General features: G+C 28.7%; 6 protein-coding genes across 6 annotated transcripts; 5 read left to right on the top strand and 1 right to left on the bottom strand.

Moving 5' to 3' along the window:
• Nucleotides 1–3,811: 3,811 nt before the first annotated feature.
• GO595_003204 (AMME syndrome candidate 1 protein-like) lies at nt 3,812–4,399 on the bottom strand (the record flags this gene model as incomplete). Its single annotated transcript, XM_067916199.1, has 1 exon — nt 3,812–4,399. The coding sequence occupies one exon, from the start codon at nt 4,397–4,399 to the stop codon at nt 3,812–3,814; it is 588 nt and encodes a 195-aa protein (XP_067777005.1).
• A 79-nt stretch (nt 4,400–4,478) lies between these two features.
• GO595_003203 (TPR Domain containing protein) lies at nt 4,479–8,345 on the top strand (the record flags this gene model as incomplete). The annotated part of the gene is made up of 1 exon (XM_067916198.1): nt 4,479–8,345. One exon carries the CDS (start codon nt 4,479–4,481, stop codon nt 8,343–8,345), a length of 3,867 nt encoding a protein of 1,288 aa, XP_067777004.1.
• A 714-nt stretch (nt 8,346–9,059) lies between these two features.
• Nucleotides 9,060–9,989, top strand: GO595_003202 (U4/U6.U5 tri-snRNP-associated protein 1; the record flags this gene model as incomplete). The annotated part of the gene is made up of 1 exon (XM_067916197.1): nt 9,060–9,989. The coding sequence occupies one exon, from the start codon at nt 9,060–9,062 to the stop codon at nt 9,987–9,989; it is 930 nt and encodes a 309-aa protein (XP_067777003.1).
• A 596-nt stretch (nt 9,990–10,585) lies between these two features.
• GO595_003201 (uncharacterized protein) lies at nt 10,586–11,023 on the top strand (the record flags this gene model as incomplete). The annotated part of the gene is made up of 1 exon (XM_067916196.1): nt 10,586–11,023. The coding sequence occupies one exon, from the start codon at nt 10,586–10,588 to the stop codon at nt 11,021–11,023; it is 438 nt and encodes a 145-aa protein (XP_067777002.1).
• Nucleotides 11,024–14,107: 3,084 nt separating this feature from the next.
• Nucleotides 14,108–15,211, top strand: GO595_003200 (AGC family protein kinase; the record flags this gene model as incomplete). The annotated part of the gene is made up of 1 exon (XM_067916195.1): nt 14,108–15,211. The coding sequence occupies one exon, from the start codon at nt 14,108–14,110 to the stop codon at nt 15,209–15,211; it is 1,104 nt and encodes a 367-aa protein (XP_067777001.1).
• A 179-nt stretch (nt 15,212–15,390) lies between these two features.
• Nucleotides 15,391–17,337, top strand: GO595_003199 (uncharacterized protein; the record flags this gene model as incomplete). Its single annotated transcript, XM_067916194.1, has 1 exon — nt 15,391–17,337. The coding sequence occupies one exon, from the start codon at nt 15,391–15,393 to the stop codon at nt 17,335–17,337; it is 1,947 nt and encodes a 648-aa protein (XP_067777000.1).
• Between the last annotated feature and the right edge of the window lie 3,318 nt (nt 17,338–20,655).

Genomic DNA, 20,655 nt, shown 5'->3' with positions numbered 1-20,655 from the left:
TATTAATCATACAATGATATTAATTGATTATGCAGCATTTTTTGGATCAGTTAAATGTTTCAAATACTTAATGTTAAATGGTTCTAAATTAGAAAAAACAGGTAAATATGCAATTGCAGGTGGAAATTTTGAAACCATACATTAATGCGAACAAAATCATGCGACATTTGAAGGTGCATATAAAACAGCAATTGAATTTCATAGAAATGATATCTTTAAATATATTTATGAAAAGAATTTTGAAAAATTGGGTCAAGGCATTGATCGCTTGGGCAGTATTTGTATAAAATGTGGAAATTATGAAATTCTTTCATTTTTGATAGATGAAGGAATGCAAATCAATGATTCGATTATTAATAAATCAGCAAGCAATGGGAACTTATATCTTGTTAAAGAGTTCCTCCTAAATAATCAAATTCCAAAAAATATTTTAGCTTATGCCTCGGAATCAGAAAATATCGAGCTAGTGAAATATATTCTTGAACAGAAAGGAATTGATGTTAATGCAACAAATATTCATTTGAATAATTTAAAATATGTTTTAATAATTTTATATATGTTTTAATAATTTTATATATGTTTTAATAATTTAGAATATGTTTTAATAATTTTATATATGTTTTAATAATTTAAAATATGTTTTAATAATTTGAAATATGTTTTAATAATTTGAAACAGTACTTCATATAGCAGTCAAAAACAACAATAGAGAAATAGTGAAATTACTTTTAGATAAAGGAATTGATGTTAATGCAAAATATATTCATTTGAATAATTTTATATATGTTTTAATAATTTAAAATAAGTTTTAATAATTTGAGACAGCACTTCATATAGCAGTTAGAAATAATAATATAGAAATCGTAAAATTACTTTTAGATAAAGAAGGAATTGATGTTAATGCAAAAACTATTCATTTGAATAATTTTATATATGTTTTAATAATTTGAAATATGTTTTAATAATTTGAAACAGCACTTCATATAGCAGTTAGAAATAATAATATTGAAATCGTAAAATTACTTTTAGATAAAGAAGGAATTGATGTTAATGCAAAATATATTCATTTGAATAATTTTATATATGTTTTAATATTTTGATATATGTTTTAATAATTTGGAATATGTTTTAATATTTTGATATATGTTTTAATAATTTGGAATATGTTTTAATAATTTTATATATGTTTTAATAATTTGGAATATGTTTTAATAATTTGAAATATGTTTTAATAATTTGAAACAGCACTTCATATGGCAGTTAGAAATAATAATATAGAAATAGTAAAATTACTTTTAGAAAACAAAGAAATTGATGTTAATTCAACATGTATTTATTTCAAGAATTTGAAATTTATTCCAATAATTTGATGTTTATAACAATAATTTAAAACAGCATTAATGGTTGCAACCCCAGAAATAGCTGATTTATTAAATGCTTACATAAAGAGTCAAAAAATACATTTGATTTATAGTCAATAAAAAAATCCATCTAAAAAAAACGGTTATTATCATAAAATTTATATGAAAAAGTCGATTTTCACTTTTTGAAACGAAATTGCGGTTTTATTTCTATAGTTTATTTTTACATGTATCGTAATTGAATTCATGACTACTTTATATTTTACATTTTCTCACAATATGTTTACAATGACAAAATACTTATTGAAAACAAAGTCAAACTCAAATAAGCATCAAAAAAAGAAAGTGCTTTTGGTAGTTTTTTTGTTGCAAGTGTTATAATTTTTAACATTTATATCATGATTTCCAATTAATTATTTAATCTAAAATTAGGCAAAAGGAAAAATATCTCTCATTCTCATCATTCATATGTTTATTCAAAATTATCAAATACTTGATAATTTTATCGAAGAATTATGGAATTCTTTTATTATTATTATTATTATTTAGTTTTCGATTAGTTATCTTTACATCAATGTTGTTAGAATAATAAATGCATTGCAAGAAAGTAAATGCTATATTATATTAAAGATAAAATCTATTGTTTAGGGATTTATTTTGATAAAAATTCATTATTTGGTAAAAAAACAAGTAAGTTGCTATGTTCAAATGGGTAATAATTTTTTTTATCTGTTATAATACCTTTTTAACACCATGATAAACTGATTAAATACTTAAAAAAATTATAAATTTATTTCATAATGAGAAAATATGTTTTGAAAATATTAAAATTTGAATTATGACAGAATATGTATACTAAAAGTTTTAATAGGCAAGAGTTCCTGTATTTTTTTTTTTTTATTTTTGGTTATAACTTTTATGCATGCAAGAGATATTTGATAATAAATTAACTATCATTCTACAAAATTAGCTTCAGAATAGGGTCAGATTTTCCAAAAATATTAAAGAAATATCAGATTTTAATAACTTATTTATTATAATTACTTAACAGGATTAATGTAATATATATTATTAATAATCAAATAATCGGTTAATAAATATCTCCCGAAAATAAATAATATGAAATTGTTGGCTCATTAACACAATAATAAACACAACTTAAATTATTGTATAAATAAAATGCTTCTGATTTATAAAACAGAAAATGTTACTTCTAAGTTGTAGATGTTACTATTTTGTTTGCATAATTTATTGTCTAAAGCGATGAACATTTATAAAATGCATATTCGCCGATTTTATTTGCGCCTTCTTTTATGGTAACATATATTAAAAATGTATGAGAGTTAAATTTATTTGAATTGATTTGAATTACATTTTTATTAATAGTAACATATGCTAATGATTAACATCCACGAAATAAATTAGAATTAATTCGTGTAATATTGTATCCAATAAAAATAGTACTTAAATTATTACATTCTAAAAATATCGTGTCGCCAAGTGTAGTAACACTATTAGGAATAACAATTGCTTGAATTCCTTTAGATTCTTTAAATACATTACTCAAAATACCTTCAAGTCCTTCATTAAATTGAATATTCGCTAGTGAATAACATTTGCTAAATGCAAATTCACCAATAGTTTGAACTGTTAACGGACGAATAGTTTCAAAATTATCACCAAATTTAGAATGATGGACATAATGAAAATGAACATAATTCAAGAAATGTAACTCAATTTGGAATTGTTACTTCTTCAAAATTTGTGTATTTTTAAAAATAATAATATTAAATTATATAATTCAATTTCAATTAGGTTTTCGCCAAAATTGATATTACGTAACGATGTGAATTGATAAAATGCGTAAGTATCAATTAAAATTCCAGCTTTTATTGTAACAGTTATTAAAGAAGTAAATGATTTAAATAAACCTGATGCGATTTGTATTTTCACTTTTCCAATTGTTAAATATATTAATGATGAACATCCATTAAACAAAGTTGATGTTGACATGATAAAAATCGTATAAAATTAATGTACATTTCAGCAGATCCATCAACTTCTTTCCGTTTGAGGAGCGATACAACTATTTCTATACCATTTCTGGTAGCAATAATCGCTTCTTGAAAATATTTGAATAATTTCCAAATACATTTTGAAATATAACATATAATTAACATCGAACGCACGTTCCAAAAAAGAACTAGTTCTTTTCTTGCTTTGAGATTATAATTTTAATAATCTGATCTTGAAGATTCCTTTTTCAATGTAAAAGACATCCAACAACTTTTATAATATGAAAAGAGATATCACAATAGAAATTTGCATTTAATGTTTCATAGTGCCTAATAAAGTCATTCCATTATTTTCGTTGAAATTACTAATAACAAAAATAATTTATTTAGCAAGATGTTATTAAAATTAAAAATTATATACGGCCATGAGATTTTTTATTGAGACCCAAGGCTTTTAACGAATTCTTCGTATTCTGACCATTTTGCAGAACATTTTGAAGATTGATATCTTTCAATTTTTGCTTTTTTCATTGCTTGCTGATCGAACTTGCCATAATATCCGGCCTTAAGAGCCAATTCTTTTAAGGTTTCTTCTTTTGTCCAGTTTTGTTCCTTTGCAACTTCAGGAAGAAATGTTGCTTGATATCCTCCATCAATAAATAAACGTATTCCATGAACTCCTACTTCCCAATCTAATACGTTATCTACTTTTTCGAAGCTATGTAAAAGAGAAATTCCACATTTCAAGCCAGATAATTCTGATTCAGTTATTGGTGAAAATCTTGGATCTTTTGTACCAGCAATAACAGCATATTCTCTTAATCCATTAATCAAAGGTAAATTATTAAAGCATCCAATACATCCACGAAGATTTCCATTTGCTTTTTTCCAAGTTACAAACATTGGGCATTGTCTAGCTTCATTTGGATCCATAAGGTTCAAGATTTTATTGTTATTAATTCTTTTGACTTTATTTTCAAGTGCTTCACAACACAAGTAACAAAGTTCTTTTGTTGCTTCCATTTTTGATGAAAAAGTGATAATACGTTAATTTTTGATAAACTCATAGAAAAATTGAAACATAGAACGTTACCTATTTCCAATGAAGCTTTTCTTCGAACGTATTTACTATTACTGGAGATTATCAATGTATGGACATGTCCATCAACTATGTAGTGGCTTCTTAAAGGAAAACGGAATGGATCCTCTTTTTTTAATATGGGATGCACTAGCAAGTGGTGCAGAAGGAAAAACTAGTGCTGGCATTAAAACACTTCAAAGAATTACAAACAGAGTAGCAAATGGTTTACCTTTAGCAGTTGCTGAATTATGTATTCATCAAATGGCAAAAATGCAAGATTTTGCTTCAATAGAGCAACTTGAACAAAATATAGGAGAACTACAAAAATCAGCTAATGCTACATCTGTTGTTCAAGCAGCCCAAATTTTATGGTTAACAGGACATTCAAATGAAGCATTAAATTTTGTTAATTCATTGACAACACAATCTCCTACCAATAAAATTGCAGCAGCCCTTGTCGGATGGATCAAACTTTTTTCAGCTGATAGAAACAGTGGTCGTTGGTTTGATATGGCATCAGTCGATTCATCCATTTCTAATAAGCCAACAGATCCATTTGTCATGTACGGGAAAGCTATGTACTTTGCTAACAATAGTCGATGGCAAGATGCCCTTCAAATTTTTGTACAATTATCATCTGATAATGATTTCCCAGAGGCATCACTTGAACGTGCACGTATATACATTGCAATGAATAATTGGGACCTTGCACTTGAAGCTGCATCAGAAGCCATGGGTAATTGTCCAAGTGATTGTGACATCCATTTAATGAATGTCCTTAATGCCCTTACACAAGCCGGCGATCTTGATTCAGCACGAAAATATGTTAATAATCTATGTGAATGTATTGATCAAATTGAGAATGAGAATCCAATATATGTATCTCGAATAATGAATTTAATCACAAGCTTAAGTTGGCATGATCCTGAGATTGTTTCACGTTGTTTACTCACGTTTGAGCCCATTTCGCGTAATAATAAAGATGATCAAAATGTCCAAATCACAAACGGTTATCTATTATTATATTCAAATAAAGCTAATGAAGCAAAAGATTGTTTCCAAAATGCTTTAGTTGATACAAGTGACTCATTAATTGCACTTACTGGATTAATCTCTTCACAAATTTCATTAAATGATTTTAATGAAGCCCAAAATCAACTTGATTTTCTTGAAGCAATTATTGGGGGACAAAACTCATTAGAACTATGCACATTAAAGGCGCAATTTTCACGAAAGCAAAATTTACAATTTGATATTACATCATTAATTTCAAGTATGAATCAACACATTGATAATGTACAACAAATATTTCAATCAAGTACATCAAGAGCAAGTGGCGAAACATGTGAGAAACCAATTATCGATCGTTTTATTGATAATTATTTATCATTAGACTTAAACATATTTTCAAGTGCTTTAAATGAAGCGATGAATGAATGTAACACATTAGATAAAACAGTATCTAATCCACAAAACGGAATTTTATGTGATATTATTCAACGTTGTATTGATATTATACCCGGCGCTATACCATTTTCATATTTCTTAGCTATATTAGCATTCGGTGAAGGTCGATATAGCCAAGCGACGAAGACAATACAAAAAGTATTAATATCACATTGGGGTTATAATGCATCACATTGTCATTTGTTATTAGCGCAAATTCGATTACAAATGAAACAATATGATGATGCAGAAGAAGAACTAAATAGAGCCGTTTCATTTGATTTTGGTATCCGTTCATCATTACGTTATAATATGATAAATGCTCGATTATTTGAAGCGCGTGGTCAATATGAAAAATCAGTTGAAATCCTTAAAGATTTAATTAAAAGTTCGGAATATCAAAAGTCATCACAAAACGAAAAAGTTGATATATCAATATTCTTAGCTCGATGTTATTCTAAACTTAATCGATATACAGATTCTATCAATATAATTACTGAAGCATTATCATTATATAAAAATACACCTGATGAAGATCGAATTAAATTATTCCAAGGTTCATTACTTACGAATATGGGAAAAATATCAGAAGGATTAAATATACTTGAAACATTTGATCCGAAAAGTTCGCAATATTCAAAAGCACATAAAACAGCGGCGAAAATATATTTAACAAAACTTAATGATAAAACTTCATATATTAAATGTTTAAAGAAAATGGCCGAAACTGTACCAAATAAAACGAATTATTTATTATTAGGCGAAGCATTAATGAAAGTCAAACGATTTAATGAAGTTGTTAAATACTTTAAATCTGCGTTATCTTTTGAGCCTAATGATCCAAACGTAGCATTACAATATGCTCGTTCATTAATGATTATACATAATTATGACTCTGCTTTAAACGCTTATCAACATGCTATTGAAGTTAGTCATAATGATTTCCATGCACAACTTGAATATTGCAAAGCGTTATTTAAGTTACATCGTTATGAAGAATCGAGAAATGTAATAACTGATTCAATGGATGAAATTAATCTTGAAACAAATGATTGGGAATCGCAATCGATATATGCCGATTTTTATGAGTTATTAAGTAATATCGATGAGAAAAATCAAGATTATGAACAATGTATTGATGAATTATCTGATGCAATTTCGATTTATGATAAATTAACTTCTAATAATAGAATCGATATACCAATGGATTCATTATTACAAATTAAAAATAAAGCTTCAATAGCTTATCAAAGATTCGCTGAAATTCAAGCAATTAATAATGATAAGGTAAAAGCTATAGAAGCACTCGAAAAGGCTTTGGAATTTAATCCGGGTTCACCAAAAATTTTATTAAAACTTGGGCAATTACATTTGGAAAATAATGATAAAGAAAGTTGTCAAAACGTTTGCCAAAAACTTTTAAACTCCAACCCTGATTGCGAAGAAGCTGCTTTAATGCTTGCTGATATATCCTCTTCTGATATGAATGATGATCTGAAAGAGATATTCTTGAAGAAGCCAACTTTTTATAGAACGTTAGTTAGAGTTATCGAAAAGTCGGCGCAGTCAGGTGAACTGAATTCAATTGAAGAATTGTTTGAAAAATGTGTTGAAACAGAATCCGCCGGTTATAACTTTTGTCAAGGTTTATACAATATTTACAAAGGGGCGCCCCAAACAGCTTTAAATTACTTAAACCTTTGTAGATCAGACCCTGAATGGAATACACAAGCATTGACTTTAATATTCTTAATATACGTGAACCCTAATCGAAAATATGTATGGTGTGAGAAAAAACCTTTGGCTACAAGTAAGGATTTAGAAGCAGCTAAAAAAGTTTTATCTCGAATTGACTTAAATGATATACGTCAATACAACGCATTAATTTTACTCTCCCAAAACACTGATGAAAGTGTTAACGAAGCATTAAAAATATATAATGAATGTGATGATAACGACCTAAACATAATCATAGGCAGATGCAAATGTTTCATTAGGTTAGATAGACAAAAAGAAGCTACAAGAAACTTAAATGGTATAATTCATGGAAAACCAAATAATTCAAATATCAATGTTTTTGTTGAAGCTTTTCTAATCATGACACACATATCAATAAAAGAAAACCAATACGACGAAGCTATAAAATACGTTGAAAGGGCAATCGAATTAAATCAAAGTTGCGGTAAAGCATGGGAAATGAGAGCGAATTTGTTCGAAATGAAAAAGGAGTACTTGGAAGCTGCGGACTCTTATAAGCATGCGTGGGAGCTCTCGTGCAAAACAGATTTGGGAGTCGGATTTAAACTTGCGTTTAATTATATGAAAGGCGAAGACCCCGTGGAAGCAATAAAGGTAGCAAGGGAAATATTGGCGCAGCATCCGAACTATCCGAAGCTAAAGGAAACGATTTTCTTGCCTTGTGTGGCGGCCTTAAGACCTTAAATAAGTTTTTTATGTTAAGATTCCAAAATAAAAATTAAATTAAAATTAATATAATTTATAAAATTGAGTTAATTCTATGTGAAATACATAATTTTGTTGTATTTATCTGTTATTAACTTATCGTCATTCTTAAAAATCATGTAAACTATTTAATTTGCAACTTTTTAATAAAAACGATATAACATGTTATCTAATTGAGATTTCTCAAATGAGTAAATATTTGAACACAGTAAAAATTTGTTATTGTGCCTTCTTCTTGATACACCATGAATGAAGATCAAACTCAAATGTATCGGTTTCATTTTCACATGACCATTTGGATTCAACTTCATCATAATTCCATCCTCGATTTTGTAGCTCTTCACTAGCTGTAATTTGCGCTAAGTCATGCGGTTGTGAATAAAATATGAAAAATAATGTTAGATCAGGCATTAAAGGAATTAATTTAATTGGTGATTCAAGATTTGTAATGTCAATCCATTGCTTTGGAATCCTTATTGGCTCTGTTGTATCATATGGAGGATCGATAAAATATGATTTCATTTTTGCAAATGAAACATTTTCTTTTGGGATTCCAAGAACAGCGGGTTCAATTCCTATTTGAGCCATTTTATCTTTGTTTGGCAAATTCGAAATTTCTTCATAAAATTCTTTTAGATAAGATCTTTTTATTGGCTTTTCTTCATTTTGTTGCATTTAGATTGTCACTTTTTAATGAGAAAAAGACAAAAAGCACCACGAGAAGAAAAATTTATTGATGATTCTGATTTAAATCTAAGACCACCTCACGCTCCGCCTGATTATGTCCCTCCAAGTCCAGCAGAAGTTTTACAGCGATTAAATAATATTGGTAAATCTTTAAATCCAACAACAACACCTTCTTTTATTCCTCCTCCACCCACCAATGTGTTTGCTTTTAATAGCAATCAAACAGATTCACCAAAATTAGATATTTTATCCCGATTGAAAGCTATTTCTCAAGGAGAATCTCTTCCAGTTCCTACTTCCAAGCCAACTATTGAAATTGTTCCCAAGGTTGGTATTGAACTTGATGATCTTAATCAAATTGAAGCACCTAAACCGACCAATTCTAAGCTTGCTACACTTACTGCACTTAAGCCGCTTGAAGCATCAGATGAATCACCTGAACCACAAGGTCCAGACAATAGTGTTTTTCATTATGATCGCCCTATAGGCTTTGGTATAGGCCCAACACTTGAATTCATCATTCACAACGGCATCATGATTGAACACAAAGGAGAAGATGAGCAAGTTCTCGAATATCGCGATTCAAGTGGTCATCTCATCAATGGCAAAGCAGCATTTAAACATCAATCACATGTCTTCTCAGGCAAAGCGCCTGGTCTAAAGTATCGTCTGAAGCGTCTTGAGAAGATTAAAGCTGAAGAAAAGAAGAAGACTTTCCAAATCGGCGACACGCCATTACACACAGCTTCTTCACTCAGGCACACACTCGAAGAGAAAAAGCAGGCGTTCATAGAACTCACTGGCGAGCAACGTGATGTACTTCCATATGAACCTGTGAAGGAGCAAGAAAAGAACACAAAGACAAGAAAGAAGAGACTCAAACTTCGAAGTAAGATGGAAAATGCGAAAGAGCTACAGGTACATAAGGTGAGATAAGATGTTTATGTTTAAATAGGACAAAGTAAAATTTATATTATTTAGGAAGGTGAAAAATATATTTTATATTTATTAACAGTTGTGTTTCATCAGAATGAACGATAAAACTTTTTGAATAAGTTTATGCAATTAGCTTTTTCTGTTAATTCAGAGGAAAGCGGACGTTAAAATTTTTCTGCAGGGATGGGTGGGTTCTTGTTCGATTATATCCTTATATGCCTTGCTCTATTCATCTTTTTACTGATAGCGATGTGCGTAGTATATTTTCAGATTCGTAAAACGTCTCCTCCAGGAAGATCTTATAGAAGAAATGAAAAACTTCCGAAGCCAGAATTTCCATAGCTAACACGTGAAAGCGTTGTAATAGCCACATATATTTGAACACGGTGACTTGTTTTATTTTAATGTTATTTTATAAACAAAATCATAAAATTATTTTTTGATTACATATAAAACTAAACAACAGTTTCTTATATTGTCATACGTATTGCTTTGCGAACAAATCATGAGTTCTGCAACATAACAAACACAAAATTATATTTGCAATTATACCAATAATTAAAAGAATTCCAAAGAAAATTAATAAACCCATTCTCATGCTTTCCCAAGCTGGTTCAACAGGCACTGGTGAAGCTGTTGGATATGGGGTTTCTGTTGGCATAGGAGTACTTGTCGGCAAAAGTGACATTGTTGGTGATTCCGTTGGCAGAGGCGTAAGTTGCTCTGTTGGAGACTGTGTGGGTGATTCTGTTAGAGATTCTGTAGGCGTTTCGGTTGGGGATTCTGTTGGGGACTCAGTTGGTATTGAAGGTGGTTCCAATGTTGGTATTGAAGGAACAGACATTGTTGGAGTTTCCGTTGGTGTTTCTGTAGGAGATTCAGTCGGTGACATGGATGGCGATTCTGTAGGAGATTGTGTTGGCGTTGGTAAAGGTGAAGCAGTTGGCGATTCTGTTGGTGTTGCTGTGGGTGTTGCTGTTGGCATTGGAGTCTGTGACGGCGATGGAGTAAATGTACTTGTTGGAGGCATATGAACATCTTCAATAGCTGTAGAAAATCGATTACGAAACTCTGATATTTGCCATCGAATAGTTGGATCTGGATAGTTCTGAATAAACCATAGAGTTTGTAGACGGTCGCCATCTGGAAGTGTAAATCTACAATGGTGAATATTTATTTGCGGTCCTTCTTCATTATTAGTGTTCATAATTGCATAAAAAATTGGGCCTAATGATGGAAGATTTGCTGTACAATCATGAAACATACAACTAATAATAAAGAATGTATCTAAGTTATTTGCTTGATCATAAAATATGGCACCACCTTCTGCTGAACGAGATGAAATAAAATGAGTTCGAAAGATTTCAAGTTGGCCATTTCTTACATAAACAGAACCACCATAGTTATTAGAAGAGCAATGAACAAAATCACAGCTATTCACAAGAATTCGGTGTGATGAATTGGTGAGTTGTGCAAAAACTCCACCGCCATTATCAACAGTACTTCCACCACATAAAGTGAAATAACATGAATAAAGACGGATACCATATGTTGTGTATATAGCATTGGATGTTATACTAATGAAACTACAAAGTCGAAGTGATAATAAAAAGTCTGTTTGTGGTACATCAAATGTAGTTGTGTATCTTTCGCTATCTATGTAATGTGATTCATCATATCGCTCAATTGAAAATACTGTTTCTGTGAAGTGTTGAAATGAAGAAAATGTCACATTTATTGGTTGCAATGAATAGCTTTTGAGAAAAGAAGCAAGTGAATTTGATATATGAATATTATGGTAACATATTGATTTATGCATCGATGTGGTTGATATCATTTGAAAGGGAGACATATTAAAAAAATTCTGTAAAACTAAATTCTGAATTACTGTTTTATTATAAATAATTCCAACTATATCTCCCAAAAAATGAAAAAAAAGAAGCATTTCAACAAATTTAAAACGAATTTTAATTCGAGCAAACATTCTCAAATCGAGTAGCCAAAATGAATGATATAAGACCTGAAGTTTGCATTCACTGCCTTAGAGGAGAGCAATGTGATGACACAAATTGCAACAAAATTCATATGACAGATTTTCAACTTACAATGAGTGATGTTCTACGAATGGATGACTTATTTTATTTAAAACAATTTGTTGGTGATCAAAATCAAGTGCATAGAACAAAAAGAGAGGAAGAACTTATGGAGTTGCCAAGACTAATTCTTTGCACAATATGCAAAAAGCCAGTACTTGAAGATGCAAAATATTTCAAATGCTGTGATGTTTTTACATGTTCAAAGTGCAACGAAAATTGGCCATTTCATAATTGCTGTCCTTCGTGTGGACAGGAATTTGATCAAATTGATGCTCCTCCAGAAAAGATCCAAGAGATTCAAAATAATAATGCGATATTCCAGAAAGTTACGCTCTTAGAAGATGGTTGATTTTTGTATCCTCACAAATTTGCTTCAAGAGAATTTTTTCATAGATATAAATCGACGATTGATGATTTTTTATTGTTTATTTTAGTAAAGTTAAAGTAATAACCAGAAATTTTTTTGAGAACATATGATTAAGCAAATAAAACGAAATAAATACCTTTGGCATTAATCATTTTTGCTGCATAAATACTTGTTCATGATTATACTCCATAATCCAAAAAAAAAAATACTTATAAAAAGATGAAATTTTAAATTAATATTTATAACATGCAATTGTATCATTTAACGTTTTCATTAAACTTAATTAAGTTTATGTAGTTTTTTCTTTCATCAATTTTTTTATCATAAAGAATATTAATAATTTCATTTAATTAAATTCGGTTCCTGCTTCTATTACAATATTGAATATTGAATTATTTTGCATGTATAAACAAATAATTTCTTAAATTCCTTCAGTAATTACTGCAATTGCATTGTATTTTGAACATTTGATCCACAAAAACCATCCAATGAAATTTATCAGTTGGTATACGCTGATGATATGGTGTTGATATTTCTAGTAATTTTTCTAAATTAGTATTTTGAAGAATTCTTAAAATTTGATTTCTTTCTTATGTTTTAATTATATTATTTCATGAAATACGAATTTGTTCATTTCTTTAAGAAGACATTCTGATCCACATGTATCTGACAAAAACATACAGTTATTACATTAAGTAATTTTGAAATTTTTTTTGTGTTTGTTAACAATTATTTAAAGATAAAACACAAATACCTGTATCTCTGTTTTGGGTAAAATAAGCCATATAAATAAACTGAGCAATATAAAATTCATAAAATAAAGTTCAACTTGACTCCAGATTTATTTCATTTGATTCGGTAAACAACTTTTCAATTTGGAATTTTACTTATTAAATATAGTTAATTTAATTTTAAACAATTACAAATCATTTCAAACCTCCAAAAATATTATGAGATAAATATCTATAATTTTTAGATTGAGAGATTAAAAGGATGAAAACAAAATTTCAGATGATTATAATCTGGGTTTTACCGAAATCTGTTCACAGTTGAGAGGAAGTATCTTTCAATTAACCGTTTTACATTTTCCATAATCTTCAGAAAAATTATGTCCTCGAAAACATTTACAATAGTAACAGAAAATTCAGAGATCAAATATCGTTTTTCTCTTGAAAAGCACTCATAGTTTAATTGAAAATTGAGAAAAGTGTTTCAAAGGAAAAATCAAACCAAAAAATATCATTATCAAATAGCATCTATTAAAATTAAAATGCATATTTTCATTCTCCCCCCTATTTTTCATTTTTGTTTCGTATTATAAGCCTATATCATGAAAACAGTATCGAGTTTTTCTTTTGAAAACAAAACAAGATAAAATTTATGACACTTTTGGATTTTTATTTGGTCGAATATTTTTTGCTTGTATTTTAAAATATTTTAAAACCACTTTTAAATAGTTTTAATTTTTTTGAAGATCTCATTTATTAAAAATTTATGGATAGTTTTGGAACATAAAGATGTAACGTTTCATCTTCCAAAACCTCAGGTTTTATGGGAAGAAATTTGACCGAATAAAAATATTTCAAAATTTTGAATTATTTTGATCGGCCCTCTCAATTATGTTATCAAAAAGATCAAAATTTCGCATTTTTCAGATGATCGAAGAATCTCCATTCTTTTGTGATTTTGAGTTCAAACCACTACACCAAGAGATTCCGAGTCAAGACCAATCATATTCTAACCAGAAATGGCTAGTATCAACAATCCAATCTCTTTGCGAGGACTCAAATCAACTCTGGAAATTCGAATCCATCTATGAACAACTCAAAGAAAGAGGATTTATAACAGACGAATGCGAGGTACAAAGGGCAAGGTCTCCTTTTTCCCAAGTCTATTCATCACTTGGTGAAATTGGTGAAGGAGGATATGGTAAAGTTTATAAAATCCAAAACCTCATAGACAAACAACAGTATGCCCTTAAAGTTATTCCGATAACGATGGATGAGATGAGTCAAGCAATGAAAGAAGTTCAATGTTTGGCAGCAATAAATTCGCCAAGAATTCTTCGTTACTATAGCTCATGGCTTGATAAAGACGAAGTTAATGGCGACTTTTCATTATACATACAAACAGAGTTAGTTTCTGGTAAAACTTTGGCAAATCTCCTCAAAGAGAGGAAAAGTGTCAATGTTCAGAATGCATTGTATATCTTAAAAGAGCTCACAAAGGCTCTAGAAGAGATACATTCGGTAGGTGTTGTCCATCGTGACATAAATCCTTCGAATATAATTATAAATGAAAACGGTAACTTAAAAGTTATCGATTTTGGCATCAGTACATTCAAGGTATCAAAAGTAAATCTTGTTACCGAGGAGGAAAGCTTTGGTGAACCAAAATACGGATCTTATCATTTTCATCCAATTGACCAACTGTGCATTGAAGCTGCTGATGACAATGCAAAGACGGTAAGAGAGGTTGGTACACCTCTCTATTCTTCGCCCAAGCAACTTTTGGGAAAAAGAAGCAGTGAAAAAGATGATATATATTCACTTGGAATAATAACATTTGAAATTCTTTCGCTCTTCAAGACAAGGATGCAGAAGGCAAAAGAAATCACTGCCCTTAGAACTGATGGAAGGCTTCCAAAGGAATTTCAGGAATCTTTCCCTTTGATTGCGGAATGGATAAGAAAAATGGTTGGGAAGAGCAATCGCCCGACTGCTAAGGAAATCCTTCAATCAGGGATTTTCAACGTATAATTTAACAATAAAACCCTATCTTGTGTTATTTAATGCGGACAAATTTTCTGGTGCACCAATGTAAACTTCTCAAATAATTTTCAAAAAATTATTTTATATCGTCTTCCTCTGAAAAGTGTTCGTTAATTTATGGTGCCCTATTTTTGTAAACTATAGAATCCATTGTTCGTTATCAACAAATGATTCATAAAAAGAATCAAGTAAAAAGAACTTCATTTAACAGAAAGCCTTTGCCGGATCTTAAGACTGTTCCTGATGTCGCCTTTAATCAAAGACTTGAAATGAAGAAAAAACTTAATATGGTTTCACAAACAACATTATCAATAACTGAAAAAAATCAATTACTTCAGGAACTTTATGAACTTTGGAAAAAACAAAGTGCTGACTTTGAAGGTGTTGTTAAATATAATGAATTAAAAAAATCTGAACTTGATAATCTTCAAAAAATAAATTCTGATTTAATTGAAAAAACAAACTCATTACGAAAAAATACAGAGTTTTTAAAGGTAGCAGACGAGTTTCTTGCACAACATCCAGAACAATCAATTATTGATAAAATCCGCCAAACTGAAGCAGAACTCCAATCAATTGATCCTCAAAATCGCCCACACAAAAGACATCCAATAAAAAAAGAAAACATAAGTGATATTGAATATCATTTTTCGCTTATTGATACTAATCTTCAATTAATCGAAGAAGAAGCTTATTCCTATAAAAAACGATTACTTGCAGTTGAGCAAAGCCAAGAGTCCACAACTGATGTCACTAAAAACTTTGGTAGTGTTAATGATCTCATCAATGAGGTTAAATCTCTTGAAGCTGAAAATCTTCAACTTAAAGAATTTGAAAAAAGTCTTATGAATGACTCATTTACCAAACGTCGAAAATTCAGTTCCTTTTCTCCACTTATCAATCGTCAAATTAGTTCAGTATTTACACATGAAATCTTCACTGAAAAACAAATTCTTGAATCTCTTTGTGATATCTTTGGTTATTCCAAACCAGAACCTCCCACAGATGAGCAAGATTTTTCATCAATATGTAATGATCCTGGATTTGATACACCTCCAGATTCATTTGAGTTATCAGATTTTGGTAATTCTGTTGAGCCCGAAGAAGTTGAGAATCTCATTAAATCCAACTCACAGTCCGAAAAAATTGAAATTCTCAAACGAATCACATCAAAACTCGAATCGACGAATTCGAAACTTTACGACGAAATTCTGGAGCTTCGTTCAAATCAAGTTCCGAAGACTTCTACGTCACATATTCCCCGTCTTGAAAAGATGTCTAATGAGAACTTTAAACTACTTGAGAAAATTAGTCAATATCATGATAATCTTAACTCCACTTATACTGAGATTTGTGAACTTAAAGATCGCATCATTCATTTTTCTGATCTTAAAAGTCTTACAACAATTATGTATAATAAAATTCTTAAAAGTTATGTTGAGTTATCATTTAATCATATCCAATGTACGCAAAGTAATGCACGAAATAAATCTATTTTAGAAACACTTATTTCATTTGCATGTACATTTGGATTAAATCTTTTAACAGATGAAATGAATGAAAACCCATTAAATAATTATTTTCATAATCATGAGAAAATTTCTTCATCTTCTTCATCATGTTCTTCTTCTAAAGAAAAGAAAATCGAATTTAGTAAAGAAGCTGAAAATGTAACAACACTTGCGTCGCGATTTATTCGCGCAACGCCTAAACAACGTAAACATCATTTATCCGGTCCTCCTTCTACATCTAAGTTTAAACATCCATTACATGACGAAATGAAATTAACAAAACCCGAAATAATTGACATGTTGATGCTGATAATGAAATACGGAGGCTTCGTGTTTGGTTATGATAATGAGGAATATGATAAAATACATAAAATGTTAAAGGAAATTCTAAACGATACAAGTAAATGCGCAAAAGAAAGTATCGGAAAATTTGAGCAATTCATGTTCGAGAAAATCGACGTGATGTCCAGGCTGGCAAAGGATGTGCTGGTGAAGGAAAAAGTGGAAGCAGAGGCACAGACAGAGGCAAACTTGTACGCGGAAGAAGAAGTGCAGACAATGGAGGTGAGAAATATAAAGTCGCAAAAGAAGAAAAGAACGTAAATATATGTAATAAATGAAATGTTTGGTTTAATGTAAAACTGTTTATAATTTTTTAAAAATAAAATGGTGTTTGTATGCTTGAATTTTTGAAACATTATTATGATCACTTATAGAATTTGTGTGATTTTTAATTGTAATTGATAATTTGAGAAAAATCATTATTAACAAAGAGAAATTGTCTTAAAATTAAAGAATTTTAAAATAAGAACATATATGATGATTACTATTGGAATACAAATGAATTTTTTTAAGTAAATTTAACTTTATGAAGGGAAAGATCAAAATACAGCATTGAAAGAAAAGAAAGAATTAAAGAATGAATCTTTGTGATACATAAATAAATTATTATTTACCTAATTTTTGTTTTGATTTTCATCCAAAATAAAAATATTAACATTTATGATGGAAAAATTTAACAAAATTAAAGAGGTGGCCAACTCGAGGAAGAAAGAACTTTCATTTTCGTATTTGATAGTATTATTAATTTTTTTTGGGGCTTCTTAATAGTAAGAACTTTTCATATTTGCAATTGGTATCTAAATACAACATAAAATTATAAACTTCAAACAAATTTTATTTATTTATTTATTTGCTACAGAACATTTCTGTGAAAGGAATTCAGCCAATTGTTGATTTTTCTCATTAATTCCGTATTGCACGTTCAGCAAGTGCGAAATTGCCAAAGCATTTCCCATATCAATTCCCTCTACTTTTATTACATTTGGCCATCTATTTTCCACCAGTGCACCCATTATTTTATTTGATTTATTCAACAAATCTTCGAATTTATGTATTGCCACATTCCATTTTATTTCAGCCTCGAACATTGTATCTTTTTTTTGGTTATGTAACAACGGAACATTTGTTTGTGATTCGGAGTTTTTATTTTTTGTACTATTTCTTCTTTTTTGATGTGAATTTTCATTTAATTCTTTCATTTGCGAGTTAACAATTTCCGACTGATTCATTTTATTTGCTTCTTCAATTTCTATTCCGACTTCAGACATTTGATTATTTAATGATTTAATATCATTTAATTGCGCAGCGATTATTATCGGAGTAAAAATTGTTGAAACATTTTGTAAACTTTTTGCGGATTTTCGTTTGATTGGTTCAACATTTGAACCTGTGACTATACCAATGAAAAAATATAAAACACCTTTTGGTATATTTGTTTTATTTTGTGCATTTGTTGATATATTTGATGAAATTGTAGTAAATGTTTTAGTTGAATAATATGATTTCGATGCAAATGATTTTCCATCAATTTCATTTTTATTATTATTAAATACATTTCTCATATTATCAATTTTATACCATTGTCCAACAATTTGACCAACTTCGAAAGAGTTTTGATCAAAGTTTTGTTGTAACTTAAATGAAGAACATTGTTCTTCGAAACATTTATAAAATAATTGTGTTCTTAACTCAGATATTTCAGTATTAAATATCGGTAAATCTAATGAACAAACATGTGTATAATAAGAAGAAGCAATTCCTCTTAAACTTTGGTTTTTATTATCATTTAATAATAACTTCGAACAATTATTTGTATTTTCATTATTATTTTGTGAAATTAATGATTGAACAAATCGTTTCGATGATTTAATTATATATACGAAGTTTAATATTATTAAAGAATTTTCACTTCTTTTTCCATCTTCATTAGAAATAAATCCAATTAAATATGAATAATCTAAAATACATTGTATACTAATTGGATTTATAATACAATCAGGCGATTGCTTAAATATTAAATTTAATGATTTTATCGAATCATCAATAAAATCAGGCGAAAAACTAATTTTGGAATTTAATGGATTAATATCTTGATTCCAAAATTGTATTAATGTTGGATGTGATGAAACAAAATCTTGAATTTGTATTCGAGATTTAGTTGTGTTAAGTAAAAACGAAATTCCATGTGAATTATAAGGACAAATTTTATTCATTAAATCTAATGTTTCATTTATTATGTTAATTGGATTTTCATTATTATCATTAAAGTTTAATATTGTTATAGCTTCTAAATGTTTAAGTCGTATAAGTAAAAATGTATTTAATATATAATATGAATGTTCTTTATAAAGTCCAAGTTCTTCAATATAAAAATTAAATGTTTCATTTATTATATTTCGGATTAAATTTATTGGTTGGAATTTATCTTTTTCATTTTGTGGAATTTTTTGTAAACTTATTTCTATTAATTGTTTATCATAACAATATAACATTACAAGTTGTGCAATAGATAATACATATTCGATATGAAATTTAGTAATTGGCGGATGTAATATTATTTGCATTAATAATTGTATTGAACTATTAAAATCAGCTTTATTTATATATATTAATGATTTAAGATAAGGATTCGAATATTTTATTGATGTTTGAAGATCATGAATTTGATATAAACAATTGGATAAAACATATGAAATTTTATCATTAATTCCTTTTGATGTTAAAAATAATTGATTATTAAAACCAGTTTGTATTGTAAATATTTGAATTTCTGTTCTTTTTATTGTGGATATTAATGAAATCGAATCTTCCCATTTCCATTGTTTCATATAAACAAATGATAATTCTATTTGTAATTCATATTTCATATTAATTTGTTCTTTAGTAAAATCTTTTGCTAATATATCATTTAATATATTTTCGGATTGCTTTAAAAAATATTCAAATAAATCAATGGTTGATGTATTATCTAAATTATCTCTTCGTTGTTGATGTTGTTTTCGATTATGTTTATTTCGAGATGAAATATTACCTGTTCTATTAGTTTGTGGTTCAATTTGTTCAGTAGAAGGATCAATATTAGAAGAAATTGTTTGATATAATTGTGAAACACATAATATATATTCACAATATATTATAAAATCATAATTTTGTATAATAGAATTCATTGTTTGTGGTAATATTAAAGTTTTTAATGTTTCAAAGTTATCACCAAAATTCGCTTGTTGTGTACAATCAAATATTAATCTTTTTTGTTGATTTATAGGTCTAATTTCTTTAGTAGCAGTAGTAAAGCCATAACAATTAATTACGTCATTTAAATGTTTAATTATAGGCTTTATAATACCAAATTTAATACAAGGTAAAGTAGACATTAATCTACATTTAGTTAAATTAATTTTATCGCGAACTATAAACCTATAAAAATGTCTTGCAAATGATAAAGGTTTAAACATTTCGAAATACATTTCATAAGAATATAAAGAGGATAATAAATTCATTAAAGAAATTGATATATATTCTGATGAAGGAGGTGAAAGTAATGGTTGATTTATATCATATTCCGAAAATATATCAATT

Source organism: Histomonas meleagridis, assembly GCF_020186115.1.
Source record: "Histomonas meleagridis strain 2922-C6/04-10x chromosome Unknown contig_20, whole genome shotgun sequence".
In the NCBI taxonomy this organism is placed as follows: Eukaryota; Parabasalia; order Tritrichomonadida; family Dientamoebidae; genus Histomonas; species Histomonas meleagridis.
Note: the sequence above shows the minus strand (reverse complement) of the source record. Positions and strands in the feature narration are given on the sequence as shown.